The sequence below is a fragment of the Melopsittacus undulatus genome, chromosome 6, assembly GCF_012275295.1.
Source record: "Melopsittacus undulatus isolate bMelUnd1 chromosome 6, bMelUnd1.mat.Z, whole genome shotgun sequence".
NCBI classification, from domain to species: domain Eukaryota; kingdom Metazoa; phylum Chordata; class Aves; order Psittaciformes; family Psittaculidae; genus Melopsittacus; species Melopsittacus undulatus.
The window spans coordinates 28,688,133-28,703,555 of record NC_047532.1 but is presented as its reverse complement, the minus strand read 5'-3'; the positions used below and the strand labels follow the sequence as shown (position 1 = coordinate 28,703,555).

At 51.6% G+C, this 15,423-nt stretch overlaps 2 protein-coding genes across 3 annotated transcripts; one reads left to right on the top strand and one right to left on the bottom strand.

Annotated features, from left to right (window-relative positions):
• On the bottom strand, positions 1–2,910 carry MYOC (myocilin). Its single transcript, XM_005147144.3, has 3 exons — positions 2,010–2,910; positions 1,356–1,475; positions 1–1,225 (listed from the first exon to the last, which is right to left on the bottom strand). Exons 1-3 carry the CDS (start codon positions 2,506–2,508, stop codon positions 441–443), a joined length of 1,404 nt encoding a protein of 467 aa, XP_005147201.2. The 5' UTR covers positions 2,509–2,910; the 3' UTR covers positions 1–440.
• Positions 2,911–3,021: 111 nt separating this feature from the next.
• On the top strand, positions 3,022–15,301 carry VAMP4 (vesicle associated membrane protein 4). 2 transcript variants are annotated; one of them, XM_005147092.4, is made up of 8 exons: positions 3,022–3,111; positions 3,474–3,585; positions 5,473–5,519; positions 5,877–5,927; positions 12,603–12,703; positions 13,278–13,357; positions 13,500–13,551; positions 14,596–15,301. In XM_005147092.4, exons 2-8 carry the CDS (start codon positions 3,520–3,522, stop codon positions 14,622–14,624), a joined length of 426 nt encoding a protein of 141 aa, XP_005147149.1. In that variant the 5' UTR covers positions 3,022–3,111; positions 3,474–3,519; the 3' UTR covers positions 14,625–15,301. The 2 variants fall into 2 exon arrangements, with proteins under 2 accessions (XP_005147149.1, XP_030903142.1); XM_031047282.2 differs by having other exon boundaries at positions 3,025–3,111; positions 3,348–3,585.
• Positions 15,302–15,423: the final 122 nt, after the last annotated feature.

Sequence of the window (15,423 nt, the reverse complement as noted above, 5' to 3'; positions counted from 1 at the left end):
CTGCTTGCAACCAGGGAAAGCTTTTATTCATAAGGTGGGACCTTCCCAGACAGCCTCTCCCTACCTCTACCACTGCCTTGCCCAGCCTTCACTGTGCCTGAGTCCTTCCTCCTCAGATTCCAGGGGGTCAGCACAGCTGCTCCCAGAGGATGCAGGAGGGGTTCATTCAAAACCCAGAAAGACACTCCACAGGCTTGACCAGGCTCTAGAGAAGCACTTAATTTCTCTCCACTGCACTCACACACAGTGGGCTGTTGCCAGAGATGCCACTGGGGATGTTGGTGGCCCCATCATGGTGCGGCTGAGCAGTGTGTGGCCCCCACCATTGCCTAGGGCTGGCTGAGGAGGCACTCCTGGCCGTGCTGGGGGAAGCTGGGGAGCAAAGCAGGGTGCTGAGGCACATACAGGGGTCAGAGGGTCTCAGCCAGCATGGCCCTGGCTCACACCTGGGAGAGGCGAACAGGGTAGGTGACCATGTTGAAACTGTCCCAGGCAAAGAGCTGCCGCTCGGTGGGGTTGTAGTCCACCATGCTGAGGTACCGGAAGCGGTTCTCGAAGGGGATGCTGAGGGCCCTGCTGGTGCCAGTGGTTGTATTGTAGGCAAAGTTGATGGTGGCATTGGGCGCTGAGTAGCTGCTGATGGTGTAGAGGGTGCCACAGATGATGAATGAGTTGGCCACCCCCCGCTTGCGGATGTTGGTCTCCCAGGTCTGCCGGATCTCCAGCGTCTCGGGGTCCAGCTTGGAGAGGATGATGGCCCCCCGAGCCTTCTCAGTGCTGTAGATTACCCAGAGCCCCGTCTCATCCACAGCCAGATCAATATCAGTGTAGCCCCCCCAAGCATAGGGGTACTGTCCATGGTAGCCGGCACCAGGGATCTCCTTCTCGGCTGTGATGGCCTCTGTCCGCAGGTCGTAGCGGGCCACGGCATGGGAGCGGCGGGGCTGGAAGAAGAGCCCGCCGCGGTAGATGACAGCACCATTGCTCTCCAGGGGCCGTGGCAGGATGTGAACCTTGGCAGGGTAGCCCTGGGCCAGCTGCTCAGCCGCCTCATACTGGAAGAGCTGGCGCACCTCTGTGCCCACTGTGTCCACGCGCCAGGTGGTCTCCCGTGTGAAGGGGGACACGGGCTCTGGGTCCTTCATCCACACACCGTACTTGCCAGCGATGGAGTCTGCCCGGCCGAAGACAACAGGCTCCCCAACCCACACCAGCTCACCGCAGCCTGCTCAGGGACAGGAAGGAAGAGAAAAGGGTTATTGCTTGGCAGTAGCTGCGCCTGGTGAGCTCTTGAGGAGGACCAGGCAGTGTTTGTTAGCAGTGAGGCATGGGGTCGGCCGTGCCGGTGGCAGTACCCGAGTCCTCTGTCCCCGGGCGGCTGAGTGCAGTCTCCTCCAGCATCCGGGATGCGGGAATCTCTGTCCTCTCCGACTGCAGCTCCTGGTAAGTGAGGGGCTGCGGGTTCCAGCGAGAGGCTGTGGTGGGGCAAGGTGCAATGTGAGCAGGGTCTGAGCCAGCTCCCCTCAACACCACACCTGCCCTCCCCACCGTTGCGGGTTTCCGTGATGGACTGTTGTCCCCTCACAACACCAGCACCTCTGTCAGGAGCCCAATGCCTGTTTCTGCTGCAGTGGGGCACATATGTGACCCGCAGATGGGGGTGCTGCTCTCCAGCCGCTGATGCTGTCGCCCCTCAGGTCTGGAGTTTAATGTTCCTTCAGAGAATCTCCTAAGCCCCCAGACGAGCACAGTCCCCTGCGTTCCCCCCCTCTGCTGCAGGGTGGATGGTGGGATGAGTGAGCTCGTGCTGTCAGCCCCTGATTTAGGGATGGGAGGGGGTTTGCTGCAATGAGCTGTGAGCCCCCCGGCTGAGCCCTGCAGCAGAGGAGCGCCCTGCCCGGGTCCCCAAGAACGGGGCCGCAGGGGGTGCACTGCACAGGCGGCAGTGAAGAGGCTCTGCAGAGAGCCGGTGCCAGGGCTACTCACAGGGTCCCGGCCCCGACCCTTACCTTTGCCGGGGACACGCGGAGCTTCGCGGTCGGGCTCCTCTCCGCCGGGGGAGCAGCGGGTGGCCCGCAGCCGGGCGATCTCCTGGGCGCTGCTCTCCAGCCGCCTCCTCAGCTCTGCGTTCTCCAGCTCCAGCCGCCCCTTCTCCTCCTCCAGCCGGGACTTGGCCCGCAGCAGCTCGCTATAAGCGTCCTCCAGGCCACCGGCCGAAGCCGCTTGCTGGGAGTCCCGTGCTCCTCCCACCTCAACCCCCCGTGGCCCCGAGCCCCCCGCACCCCTTTCCCGGCTCTCCAGCCGGCTCAGGCGGGCGGCGAGGGAAGCCAGCTCTGCCCGCAGCTCGGGCCCGCCGCCCGCATTAGGGCAGGCGGCCTCGACAGGGCTGGCCACCGTGAAGGAGTAGGTACAACGCCCGGTGCTATCATCCGCACGCGTTAGAAAGGCTCTCTCGCCCCGGCAGCCCAGTGCCAGGCCCCCCAAGAGCACAAGCCAAGCCCCCAGCATGGTCCCGTACTATCGATGCCGTCGATGTCTCCGTGCTGCCGCCCGCATTTATAGGGCAGGAGGGCGGAGGGGAGAGGGTCAGGGCGGAGGGGGGACGGACGAGCCAGAACCTTCCAGATGCCTGTGGTGGTGGCGGCGGCTGCTTTTGCCCAGCGGCAGCCGGCACCCCCCCGCCCGGACTCCCGAAGGCCGCTGGCCGAACTCCGGCAGCCTGCGGCCGCCGCCAACGATGTCGCTGCCGGGGCCGTGTGCCAGGGGTGATGCCGGGGGCCGGGGAGGCCGGACCCCGCGGCTGCTGGCAGGGAGGCATAGCACGGGGTCGGACCAGCCCCAGGGTCCCGGGCCAGCTCCCGCGGTACCGGGCTGGGCCTGGGGCCACCCCTCGCCCCGGCACCTCCCGCCGGCTCCCGGGCCCAGGCCACGCCCCCAGGAAGGCCCCGCCCCGGCACAGTCCAGGCTCCGCCCCTGACCCTGCTCTCCACTCGGAAATCGATTGCTCGGCGCCCGGCGCGGGGGGCGGAGCGCCGAGGCGGTCGATGGGACAGTTGACTCGCAGCTGCAGCACAGGCCATTTCTCGCCGGCCCGGCCTGGAGCGGTGCCCGGTGAGTGCGGCTGCCGTGGTGGGGTCTTGCCTCGTCGCGGGGCTTGGGTGTTTCTGTCTGGGCAATGGCTGTGCTTACTAGCGGCCCCGGTGGCACCGGCGGGCTGCACCGGAGCCGCCGGCCCGGGTGAAAGTGCGGGGGTCGGGCACCGGCTGCCCTTGCATTCCCCCTGCCCTGCGCTTCTTGTTTCCTTATTTCGTCTTTCCCCTTTTCCCTTCCCCCTTCCGGGGACTCAGTGTGGGGCTCCGCGGGTGACCGCTGGGCTTTGCCGTTTCCTGCCGGGCCTGGAGAGGGGCGGCCTGCGCCGCGGGGTGAAGTGGAGCAGGGGGATGACTCGGCCCGTGTCTGCACCTCCCCGGCAGGCTTCTCCTCCCGGGCACGAAGCCGCCTCTCCCTCAGGCAGAGACCATGCCCCCCAAATTCAAGCGGCACCTGAACGACGACGAGGTGACGGGCTCGGTGAAGAGCGAGCGGGTGAGTGCTGGCGCTGCGGGGCGGCCGGTTCCTCCGGTGCTGCTGGCCATTACGGTCAAGAGTGGTGTCCGGGGTAGGTGCCCATGAAGGGCAGGTGGTTGTTAGTGCACCTTGGGGACCCTAAGGCCCCCGCACTGCTCCGTGCCGTTAGCTGCTGGGTCGGCCAGTGCAAGGTGAGCTACGGCTCCCTTTGCTGAAGGTGCTGCTGCTGCCGTGTCCCGTAGCTACGGGGCTTAGAAGTCCGGGTCGCTGTCGATAATGACATTTAGTTAGTGGGGGGACTGTCTGTGCAGCAAACCTCCTCTGTGTGTTTTAAAACAAGCCTCACTTGGAGATCCTGTCTTCGGAACCTGATTCAGTTCCTTTAGGCTCTGAGATCCTGGTGTGCTCCAGTTTCCTGCCTCTGCACAGCTAAGCCTGGGCATCACAGCTCTCCTCCACATGTTACTGGCTGAAGGACTCTTGTGAAGTTACCCTGTGCTTACAGGTCATTATTTTTTTTCCCTGTCACCAAGTTCCCCTGATGTTTCAGGCCTTGAATACAGGTCAAAGTAGTGCAGCTGCCTGTTTTAGACAAAGTGGATTGAACGTGATGTGTTTGTCCTGGGGTCATATTGTGCTAACACTGAGTTTAGACTGTAGTCTCAAATGTTGCTATGGTTCATGACAGCCATCAGCAAGATGAGGATCCTGTGTTGCCAAGAGCAGTTTGCTCAGCCCTTGAGGGAGGCAGTGGCTGAAACTATTTCGTTGTCTTGCTGCTTGCTTAAGTTGATTAAACAAATGTGACAAGGTTGGCAATGTAGGTGAGCTTTAAAATAAGAGCACTGTGTTTCAGGTGGGAGCAGCAGTTTTATGCAGAGGAAGCAGCTCTCGATACCATAAGGACAGTCCAGTGTGTTCCTAGGCCCACATGTTTAGTGTGCCATTCCCACTCTTGATTTTTTTTTACCCTAAGTAGATATTCTAGGGAGCTCTTGCCTCGATTGGAGAATTTGTGTTGCCCTGGTATGAGAAATGAACTGTCTATCTGAAACTTTCAGGCTTAAGTGGGATTGTGGGGTTGCTCTTAAAAATCAGGCTTTGGACTGTCTGATGCAGTACAGTGGATCAGCAAATCTGAGCACACGACGAGCCCTTTGGTGCAAAGCAGAGGAGCTACGAGACCCTTCTGCTTTCCAGCCCAGCCATGGCTTTTGCTGGAGTTGAGGGTTTGGAAGGGCCAGCCTCTCTGCATGTGCCTTACAAGGAGCTCTGTGTGTTTCCTTGCAGTCATACTTCTTATATCTGCTGCCATTAGATGGCTAGAGACACTCCCAATGTCTTCCAAATTTTGAGTGAATTTGACTTCCCACGTGGATGGGACACTTCAGGGTGGCTGATGTTCTTTGAATAGCTGCCATTGACAAAGTGCAGCACTGAGGATTGTCCCTTGAACAAACGTGAGCTTCCTTCTGCAGCTGGCCTGCGCAGGGGCTTTGCTTTCTGCTTGCTGACACTAGCTGCTTCCGCATCACAAGGAGTTGTACTGATCCCTGGAATTGGGACTTGAACCTTTGCAGGCAACTGGCCATTGACATAAATCCAGTTTGGTTCAGCAGCAGAGGTGCAAGTTGTCGCGAGTCAGAGCTACAGAGCTATGCATCCGTCTCTGCTTGCAGAGTTAGCAAACACTGCCAAAGTGATAATAGCAGCACAGAGACATCCAGTTCAGACATTGGTTACAAGGGGAGAGAGAACGATTTCAAACAAGAATACTGTCAGTCACCTCCAAAGGATTGAGAATACCACAGTCAGAGGATGCTGATTGTGTCTTAAGAGCTGGAAGTGTGCATGGGAAATGGTGATTGCTTGTTGATGTGGTTTGGCTCTTTTCTGTGCTTGCAGAGGAACCTGTTGGAAGAAGATTCAGATGAAGAGGAAGACTTTTTCTTGTGAGTTTCTGAATGTCTGCTCTAGGGAATGCAATGTCTTTAACTGCCTAAGCTCCAAGACTGCAGGTGTCAAATACCAAAAGCTGCTCTCTTGCCTTGTATGGGGGGCTTGGGAATCCAGCCCTTTTATTCCTTTGAGATGAGGCTTGGCATTGAGCATGAATTAGGTTTAATAGGTGTGACCTTTATAAGATTGGGGTGTCCCACATATCCTAAGACCTGGGAGATACTCGTGGGAGGTATGAGAACAATCCTCTGTCCACAAGGCATTGATTCTCTGTTGCGTATCTTTTGAGTCTGGTTTAAAAACATGTTTTCATTGTACCTTCCATCCTGATTGCTTTTTTTTGCCTGCAGGAGAGGGCCTTCTGGACCAAGATTTGGACCTAGGAATGACAAGATCAGGCAGTAAGTTGCTGTTCCTCCATGCCACACAGATAATACTTTATTCTGGCACTGTGAGCTCCTGTGCTGTCTTAACTATGTATTTTTTTTGTAATTTGGAATACGAACATGGCTTGTACTTGCTTTCTTCTAACTGACATTTTCTTCTCTACATGTCCACAGCTAAGGGAAATCTCAAATTTGATCCAAGTTATCAAGAAAATGTGCATTGACAGAGGCAAAGGGATAGGATTGTGTTGCAGTAGACCAGTGGAGTTTCTAAAGCTCTTGCTGTATTCTGGTGATGATCTGTTTCCTGCTTTTATGAAGCTCACTCTCTAGAGCAATGACCCTGAATTCTAACCTTTGCTAGCACCAATTTTTTTTTTGCTTTGTTGCTTTTTATTTCATCCTGTAACTTGCTTCTCAATGTTACAAGAAAGCAAGTGGTCAGGAACACACCAAGACCATGTTTTTTGGACAGTAGCTATTCTCTGGCCTCTTCTCAAAATAAAAACCTTCTGTAGGTCACCTGAAGATAAGCAGTGACTCAGTGGGGTTAAAGCAGCTGGAAAACAGGAAACCATTATGACTGGAGAAGGATTACTGACTGTATTAGGGCAAGAAGGAAGGAGTGAACACTCTGGATCCTTCTCCCATTGGGTCATTTCCTGGATGATGCTTGTTCTGAGTTCCAGTTTGTCCTGCCCCTACTTATGAGGGATGCAATGGTAGGATTTAATGGAGAAGAGGGGGGGATATTCAGAGACTCCCGATTTGTGTTGCACTGTTTCCTTTGCTGATCTTCATGGAGGCAGAACAGAGATGTATGCAGGGACTGATGACCAGGCATTACTCAGACTGTGTTGACCTGTGTTCAGCCTGAGTGTTGCTCTTCATTAGGGATTTTTTTTCATGCCAGGAAAAAGCCAGAGAAAGCTCTGAGATGACTCATTGCCAGTGTCAGTGTTAGTGCCTGCCTGTGTACCCGCTTGCCATGTTACCTTGATGGATGAAGGGCACCTGAGTTATCCGAGAGGTACTGTGTTGGTCACTGTGCCCAGTGTTTTCAGGAGGTCTCTGTTCCCTCCAGGGTGTGAAGGATGCTGTTGATACAGGTGAGCTGGTCCTTAGGGTAAGCCAGTGTGGATAAAGCCTCCCTTTAGGTCAGGGCCAGGCTGATCTGGAGTGGATGAGAGGGATGAGACTTGGTTTTATCAGTGGGGTTCTGCCCCCTAAAGTGTAGAGGGGGTGACATCTATGCCTTTGTCCTCCAAAGGAGGGGCTTAGGTAGGGGAATAATACAGTTTGCTCTGGTTTCAGTAGAGGAGGAAAAGGAGTGTTGGGTTTCAGTTATTGCTGAAACACTGTAAGGAAAAGACATTTTAAGGAGGAATTTGAGCATTTAGAGAGCTGAGGCATAGCTGGATAAAGCTGGAGACTAGCTGTGTCTGGAGGAACAAGGTGTGAAGACAGGCATAAAAGGAAACTGGATGCAGGATTGGGTAGAGGAAAAGCTGATGGGATTATGGGAGCAAAGGTGTGAAATATGTTGAACATGAGAGGCAAGACTGGAAACTTCTCCTGGTTGTGCTTGGCAGTGAAGGGACTTGGGTCAGGGTGGTGAGTTTGGCAGCAGAGACCCTCAAGGCTGGCTCAGCTGCGGAAAGAGATGGTGGGGAACACCCCAAATCTCACAGGGGAAGAGATGATTTAGAGCCAGCAATAGCAAAAGGAGAAAGTGTCACAGTCCCCTCTGTGCTGCATTTTCATCCTCATGTGTCTGGAAGTTCAAGCTCTGTTGTCCCAACAGCTGCTGGGTTGGGAGAGACACTCCTGATAATTAAGTGGCTGAATGAGGTTCCTTAGGGTCCCTCTGAAACCTCCCTGTCCCTGGAGAGAGCTGGAGCTGAAAGGCAGCTTTTAATAGGCTTCTATCCTTTTACCAAAAGTTACAAAGAATAGGTAAGGGAGAGCTGATCTCTCTGCTTTTGCTCTCAGGCTATGTGAGAAGTACTGAGTGTGTGTCATGAGAACTCTTACTGCCTTTTTGGGGGAAGATGAGATGTTCATCTTCTACCTGTTTTATTTAGAACAGGAGCTTCGCATCACAGGTCATATTTTCAAAACCACTACTAAAATCACCCCCTTTTCTGTGCTGCTTCACCTCCTGCACTGCTGATGTTTGTGCTTTCAAGTGACTGCTGCTGGCCCTGCTTGTGCTGGCAATGAGGCTCAGCATGCTGCCGTGGTTCCCCAGGAGTCTGTAGTTCCCCGATTGTATTGCTGAGGGTGGCCAGCACTGGAGCTCAGCCTCAGTGGTTCTGTCTGTCTCTAAGTTACATCTGGATGAGGGGGAGGATTTGGGGAATGGTTTCAAGGCAAGAGTTGACAGCAGCTTCACAGGGCCTGGCTGCTTATCACAGGTTGCTGGCTGGGCAGTGGACCCAGCCGTAGTCCAAGCTTTCATTAAAGGTAATACTGAGACCATGTTGACAGGCATAATTGTTAGGTATCATCTTTTCAAGGACTGAAGGCTTCAGGCAGGCATTGACTGCTGTGTTCCTCACAGCTGGGATGAAACAGCAAAAAAAAACCCAGTTATCTGTGGCATGGTTCAGTGCTGACACCCCATTGTTAAGTACAGCAGGGCTTTCTGCTGGGCAGCCTCTCTGCAGTGAGACATGCATTGGGGAACACTGTGCTCAACTGGCCTCATGCCTTTGCACTGTCTATCCAGCTTGGCTCTCCATCCTGTTCCCTCTTGCCTGGGTTACTGCCACAATGAGGGATGTTTGGGTTTAATTTGCACCAAAATACATAACACTATTAATATCGCTGGGGTGGAAAATATAAGTGTGTCATGCTAGCTGTAAACAGCCAGCTTGGAGACAAGAAGCAGCCTTGAGCAGCGCATCCCATGGTGCATGCATGGGCTGTTTATGGTGTCTGAAGAATGCGCCACTGTTGTTAGGCAAACATTATGACCATCCCAGGGAGTTTCTCAGTAGCTAACCTGGAGTAGCCAAAATGGGCAGGTTTATTCCTCCCACTCTGGACCCAGCAAAGCACTAAGAAAAGAGGAGCCTAAACCAAGATGAATGCTGTTGAGTCTGTTGTTGCTTTGGTAGTGTACATTTGCTGTCCTTATTAAAAGCATCATATATACAGCAATTAGTAAGAAGGAGGGTCATGGGAGGCATATTTTATGCTTTTGTCTTGCTTTCTTTCCTGGCAGGTATACTCCTTCATATCTCTTGGAAATCTGGCAGGAGTGAAGCACATGAAATACATGTGTCAAAAGCCAGTATCTCCCTAACAGGAAATACACTTCGTATTAGAAGATTCATTCTCTCTTGCCAAATGAAACAAGAAAATATTTTCATCTTGATGTGACTTGAGTTTCCAACCTTAAGCATGCCAAAGAATAGGAATTTCTGAATTTGTTGTGAAACGGCAGGGCTAATGAATAGGTTGGGCACCTTTCAGACCCCTCCTGGAGAAGCATGTCTTACAGCAGTGATGGATGGGAAAGAGCAGAAAGCAAGAGCTGGCCTAAGGTCTGGCTAGAGCACTGTGTGGAGAACAAAGTTTCATTCCCTGTCTTGGTCTCTTCTTCCTTGCTATTTTCCAGGTTCTCTTTGCATCAGATTGCTTTGAGTACCAGAAAGTACTGGGGTGCTCAAATGTGTCTGTGTTCCATGGGAGTTAAACATCTCAAGATCTGTTAGAGTTTAAGCCTTGATTTCTTTGTGCTTCCACTCTCCATCCATGAAATGCTTTGTTCATTTGGGGATGGCTAACAGCGTGCCCAGGCTATGAGCAGGTAGCAGAGGCACACAGTTTTTCACCAGCAGCTTGTGAAAAGAGGTGGGATGCTGAGATGCAGCTTGGGCAGTAGGGTCTGTGCTCCATAGGTCTCTTCCAAATGCTTGATGCACCAGAGAAGCTTCAAATTACATAGGTGCCCACTTTGCCTTGACCACTTTGGGGTGCCTCAGGACCACAGCAGCATCTCTCCGGATGCTGACTTGTACTTGAGGCATACTGGGTGGTGCCTTGCACTGAACATTCCTAGATGCATTGTAACTGTGTGTGCTCCCACTTGTTCCTTGTACCAAGATAACTTGGTCACAAATCTGTTGTGGGAGGAAATCTCTTTATTTTGCAGCCAGTAAACTATTTTAGAAACATTTACATACTGCAGATGTAGTCTTCTGCCTGTGAAACTGATGTTTAAAGCATCCTAGGTTTTGCCAAGCAAAATAGCAGATGTTTCTGCTTTTCTTCTCTCACCCCAAGCTATAGTAGCATTGCTGGCAGCTCTGAGCTGGGACTTGTCCATTGTGCTGAGGTAAGGAAACCCCCTTTGCAGAACATGCTTCCTACTCACATCCTCATCTGCTGCCCCAGGAAAGGGCCACAGGGCTGTGCATGTCCTCTGTGGGGTGAACAGTTTATTCTACAGGCACCACCACATGATTCTCAGGCAGCATCTGCCTGCATCTTCAGTGCCACCTTCCATGTCTTCTCAATGGTGGCAGCTCTGCCTCATACCTTGTAAAAGGATCAGGATAGGGCATGGGCACAGGGCATGCTCCTGCTGAGAGGTGTTTGGGGATTATCTGTGCCTTTCCCCACCAGATAAGAAACTCCTGGCAGCTGGCTGCCACTGCACAGTGTAGGTGTATTCAGAGTTACTGCTCCCACAGACTCTGCGATGTAGCACAGGGAAGGCAGGTTCCTTTCTTGTGGTCCTAAATAAAGCAAGTTTTCACATGCATTGCTGGAGTCCAGCATGTGCCATGAGGGCTGTTAAATCAGAAACTGGCTTCAGAGGTGTTGCCTCACTGTTACAGCTCTGGAAGTCACAGTGGTGCTACAGAGCCTGAGCTAAAATGCTAAGATGGAAGCCCCTTTATAGTCAAAGATCTGGAGCTCGTTCTAGAGCTTTTGGGTGGGAAAAAAAGATGCCTTTTAATGATATTCCTTGCCTGTGTTTGGAATCATAAGTCGATGTGAGCAAGGCATGTGCTTTTCCTTTGTGCCCACTATTGCTTGTAGCAGCTGCTCATCACTTGGTGCAAGCATCTCACTTGAGCCTGGGGGCTCTGTACCTCCTACAAACACCTACACCTTCATCTATTAACTGCTCCATGAGAGGCATGTAGCTGATAGGAGGACAGGAGAAATAGGTCAATGTGAACCTATGTCTCTAGTTAATTAATTAGTGGTTTGGTGGCTGGAACAGAGCCCTGCTCCTGATTCTGCAGTGCCCCACTGCCTGGCCATGGGCAAATTGCTCTGAGTCTCTCTTGGCCCTGGTTTCCTGGGCCATGGTGGAGGATAATATTGTCATCACCATATCAAGTGCTCTGAGCCTAGGTGCTGGATGATGGCTGAGTGGTGGAGTTGGGTCTGGTGCTGCTGTAAAAACCCTGATTTGGCAAAAAACATTGAGCTTCTACATCTGTGAGATGGCAGTGGGGAGGAGAGGGTTTTGTATGGTCTGAAGAGGGTGGTGTGACTAGATAATTTGGGGAGCACAACAGTGTGGATGCTAAGCAGGTGCTAAAGACAAGGTGCTGGCAATACTTCCCTTGGGGACACCAGTGCCACACTGTTAATAGGAGGTATGTGTTTATGATAAGGTGGAATGCTGCTGAAGTGGCCTATTTGTGCTGCATATTTAGCAAATCCTGGATGCATTTTGATATGTTTAAAGTGCTTAAATGTTTTTAATTGAGGCAACCTAAGCTGTCAAACCTAAGACTTATGCAGAGTGAGTGGCATGGAGCTATTTCTGGTTTGTTGCCTTGTGTGTGTGTCACATTACCTCCAGTACATTGCTGTTGCCACTTACTTTCTGGGAACAGTATGTCTCAAATAATGTATTGTCTCCCTAGGGCCCCAAGAAATTTCTTATTTCTATCTCCAGGAAAATCAAAGTATATTAGCTCCAAAATACAAACCAGAATGTAGCAGTATTTTTCCACCAGGGGAGTTTTTCTCTCTTACCAATGTGACTTCTTTTATGGAATGAATAAATGCATTTATAATAACCCTGCGGGTGTGATTTAGGCTACTGTTCACTGAAGCAACTACCCACAGAGTTGCATAACCTGTGAGAAGATGAATGATAATAACTTGGTTTAGTTCATACCAGCCAATTTCTTTACTGTCCTCTTGACACCCCTGGCAGAGCAGGGTTCATTTAGCAAATTGGTTCCCAGAGGCATGAGGGCACCTTGCTTTAGTTTCCCCTAGTTACTTAGCAAAGGTGCATTGCAAGGTTCTGTGAAATCTGGAAAGATAAGGTATAATTTTTATACTTTTTTTAACTTTTGTGAGCTATTCTGCAGCACAGGTTCCCACCAATGGCAACTCGTGCCTTTTCTTACTGCATTTGGGTGCTAAAGATGTTACAGAGGGTACCCTACGTCTACTGACTTCCCAGTACCCTCTGAGCCCTTGTGTTCTCTCACCCTTCCTGGGGTTGCCAGAGACCCACCCCAGGTGATGACATACCTCTTGCTTTCTGGCACCCCATGAACCTCCCTCCAGTGTTGTCTCCTTCGGTTTTTGTCATTGAGCTCAGGTATCCCTCCAACCTGGGCAATTCTGAGCAAGGGCTGGTGCTGCAGAGTACAGCTGGTGGTGTTTGCTTCTGCTCCTCATGCTGCCTTTGCTCTGCTCTAGTGTCCAGAATCAGGTGGATGAAGTCATCGACGTTATGCAAGAGAATATCACAAAGGTGATTGAAAGAGCCGAGCAGCTGGATGACCTGCAGGACAAATCAGGTGCGATGCTAAATGCAGCTCTGCTGATCTGTTCCCCACATCTCTTCCCTGCTGCTGGGCCAGGTTACCTGTTTTCAGCTCAAAATGACAGACCTGGGCTTGTATTTTTGCCCTTCCTGGGAGAGGTGTATCACAGCCTTAGGCTGCAGATCTGGCTTTCTGCTGACATTCCCTTTCCACCTCCACCTTCTGCTGCTCTGCATAGGGGCATTAGTTTGGAGGCATTTGGGTGCTGTGATATGGTTGCTCCTTCAAACAAAGGTAGATTGATTTGTTTCACAATGGCCTGGAACACTTCTGCTGTCTATTCCCCTGCTGGGTAGCAGATGAATATTCTGTCCTCAGAGGACAGCCAGTACAAAGGGGGCTCAGTGGGATTCTGGCAGGTCTGTGTGTGCTCTAGCAAAGGGCGTCACATTGGCGTCTGCTGTGGCTTTGGTGAATCACGTTGTGGTTGGGTCTTTTCCACTAATGCAGAGTTTATTGCTTAAAACTCAGTGGAGTCAGTAGAATGAGCAGATGCTCCGACTCCTTCTGTGTGCCACTGAATCACCTCTTTTCTTTCCTTTGATAGAAAGTTTATCAGACAATGCCACAGCTTTTAGCAACAGAGCCAAGCAGCTTCGGAGACAGATGTGGTGGCGAGGCTGCAAGGTGAGCAACAACAGGAACAGCAGAGGGGATGGAGAAGCTCTGCTTTCTAGCTGAAAAGATGCTGGAGGGCAAAGGTCTTCTTTCAGGTCAGAGCAGCTACATATGGCACCCTGTGTAACATGCCTCTGTGCTCCTCTTGCAGATGAAGGCAATCATAGCACTGGTGGCAGTCATTCTTCTGCTTGTGATCATTGGTGAGTAGCTCCAGGTCACCTCACCCATGTCTGGCATAGAAATATCCATGGCACTCCACACGGTGAGTGCCACCATGGTGCTGTTCCTGTGGGAGAGCACCTGAGCCACTGTGTCAGGCCCTGCTCTGCCTTAACATGTCCCAAGTGGTGCGTGTAGACCACTCTGTGCTCCTCTTCTGCAAGGCTTAAATGTGCATGCAGAGGGGCAGGCTCAAACCAAGTCCTGCTGATTGTAGCCAAAGAAAGCCAGCACTGCCTAGCCAGCATTGGATTGATCCAGGGTTGGCACCCATAGATTCGGAGGCTGGTGGGAGTAGGTGGAAGAGTTTCAGACCAGAGCAATGGCTTCCAAAGACCTCTCCACGTATTATCAGCCAACTTGCAATGGCTCTGCTCCCTGCACATGCCTTACCCCAAAACTGCTGCAATTAATTTTCAGCAAGTAGCTGTTGTGGGTCTGACATTGGTCCTCTCCGCTGCCCTCTGCCCTTCCCAGTCTCTCTGGAACTCCTCAGAGCAGTGATGCCACTGCTTTCCCTACCAAATAGGTAATAACAACCAGAGCATGTTTCTTCCAGGCAGTAGTTCAGCCCTCTGCCTGCAGAATGATGTCCTATAGGGACCCAAGCAGCCCTGCATGGCAGCACAGCTCTTCTGTGCTACTGGATATGAAGGCTGTGGCTGGGGGCAGCTCTGTAACTGTTTTTGTTACTTCAGCCAAACCGTGATGGCCTGTTTGTCGTGCTGACACACAGCCTGCAGCAGGAGAGGCAGAGCTGGCAACAGTGCCAGAGCGTTGTAGAGTGAGAGACTGATGGAAAATCCCATCTGGTTTCAGTTAGGGAAGCTGGAAGGAGATGAAGGTGGTAGGAAATGTTGTCTAGCATGTGTGCAGGCACAGACTGCATTAGCTTGAGCTTGGAAACACACTCTCCCTCACAGATGTTTGGTGTTTGTTGCTACAGGAATGAGGGGGAATCTCTAGCAGGGAGGGTTGTTGCATGCAAAGGTATGTGGCTGAGAGCTTGTTTCTTTGTTTTCCAGTACCTATAGTCCTGAAGTACCATACCTGACCAGGCAGATGGAGACTTTGGTGGAGCTGGCTCTGGGATAACCAAACTGCTGTGTAATTTAAGTGAGATATCTGTATATAGCTTTGAGGTTGTTTTTCTCCAAGGAGTGAGAAGGCAGTGGCAAGTAGCCAGTTCCAACAGTCTTTTAAGAACTGCCAAATGACCCTTTTTTGGTTGAGTACCTGCTCCTGCTGTCAGATTTAGTTTTTTCTTTTATATATAATAGAAGATTCTGTTCCCAAACTACCTGTTTTGTGGAATTCTGGGGCTCTGGTTTTGAACTGGCTACTTGCCACTACAGTCTATCTGTATATATGGTTGAGTTGTAATATTAATAATAAAAATAACCACTCGAGCAGTTCCCTGCTGCCTGCTGTGGCAGGCTAAGGGGACTGTCCCTTCATTGGAGTAAAGGAAGGGAAAAAATGTCTGAAGAAAAGCATACCATTATATTACAGGGAACTGACCCTTCTGTGGAGAACTGCAAGGGTGTTTTTCCTCTGTTGTTCAAAAAAGAAAAAAAAAAAGAGGGGGGCGGGGGAGGGAGAGGAATGAATAGGTTTTACAATCCAGAAGACTTCCTGGTCCTGCCATGGGAATGCACAAGCTCAGTGTTTTCAGTATTGCTGCTTACAGCTGTGACTAAAGACATTCCAGTAAACCTATTTTTGACTGTATATATGGAGTTCTTGCATATCTTCATAAAGTTCTGGAGGGCATTCAGGGCTTTCCACTGCCAGGAGTCCTGAGGAAAGGGCCATTTCAGTGTTTTCTTAACCAAAAGCAAGAAGAGTGGGTA

Bases quoted from the DNA above. Each gene is read 5' to 3' on its own strand.
- MYOC (XM_005147144.3), bottom strand. From the start codon at position 2,508: ATGCTGGGGGCTTGGCTTGTGCTCTTGGGGGGCCTGGCACTGGGCTGC. The intron at 1,476-2,009 runs GTAAGGGTCGGG...GCCCCACCACAG, and splicing joins TCCGCGTGTCCCCGGCAAAG to CCTCTCGCTGGAACCCGCAG. The intron at 1,226-1,355 runs GTACTGCCACCG...GTCCCTGAGCAG, and splicing joins CCCGGGGACAGAGGACTCGG to GCTGCGGTGAGCTGGTGTGG.
- VAMP4 (XM_005147092.4), top strand. From the start codon at position 3,520: ATGCCCCCCAAATTCAAGCGGCACCTGAACGACGACGAGGTGACGGGC. The intron at 5,928-12,602 runs GTAAGTTGCTGT...GCTCTGCTCTAG, and splicing joins AGGAATGACAAGATCAGGCA to TGTCCAGAATCAGGTGGATG. The intron at 13,552-14,595 runs GTGAGTAGCTCC...TTTGTTTTCCAG, and splicing joins TCTTCTGCTTGTGATCATTG to TACCTATAGTCCTGAAGTAC.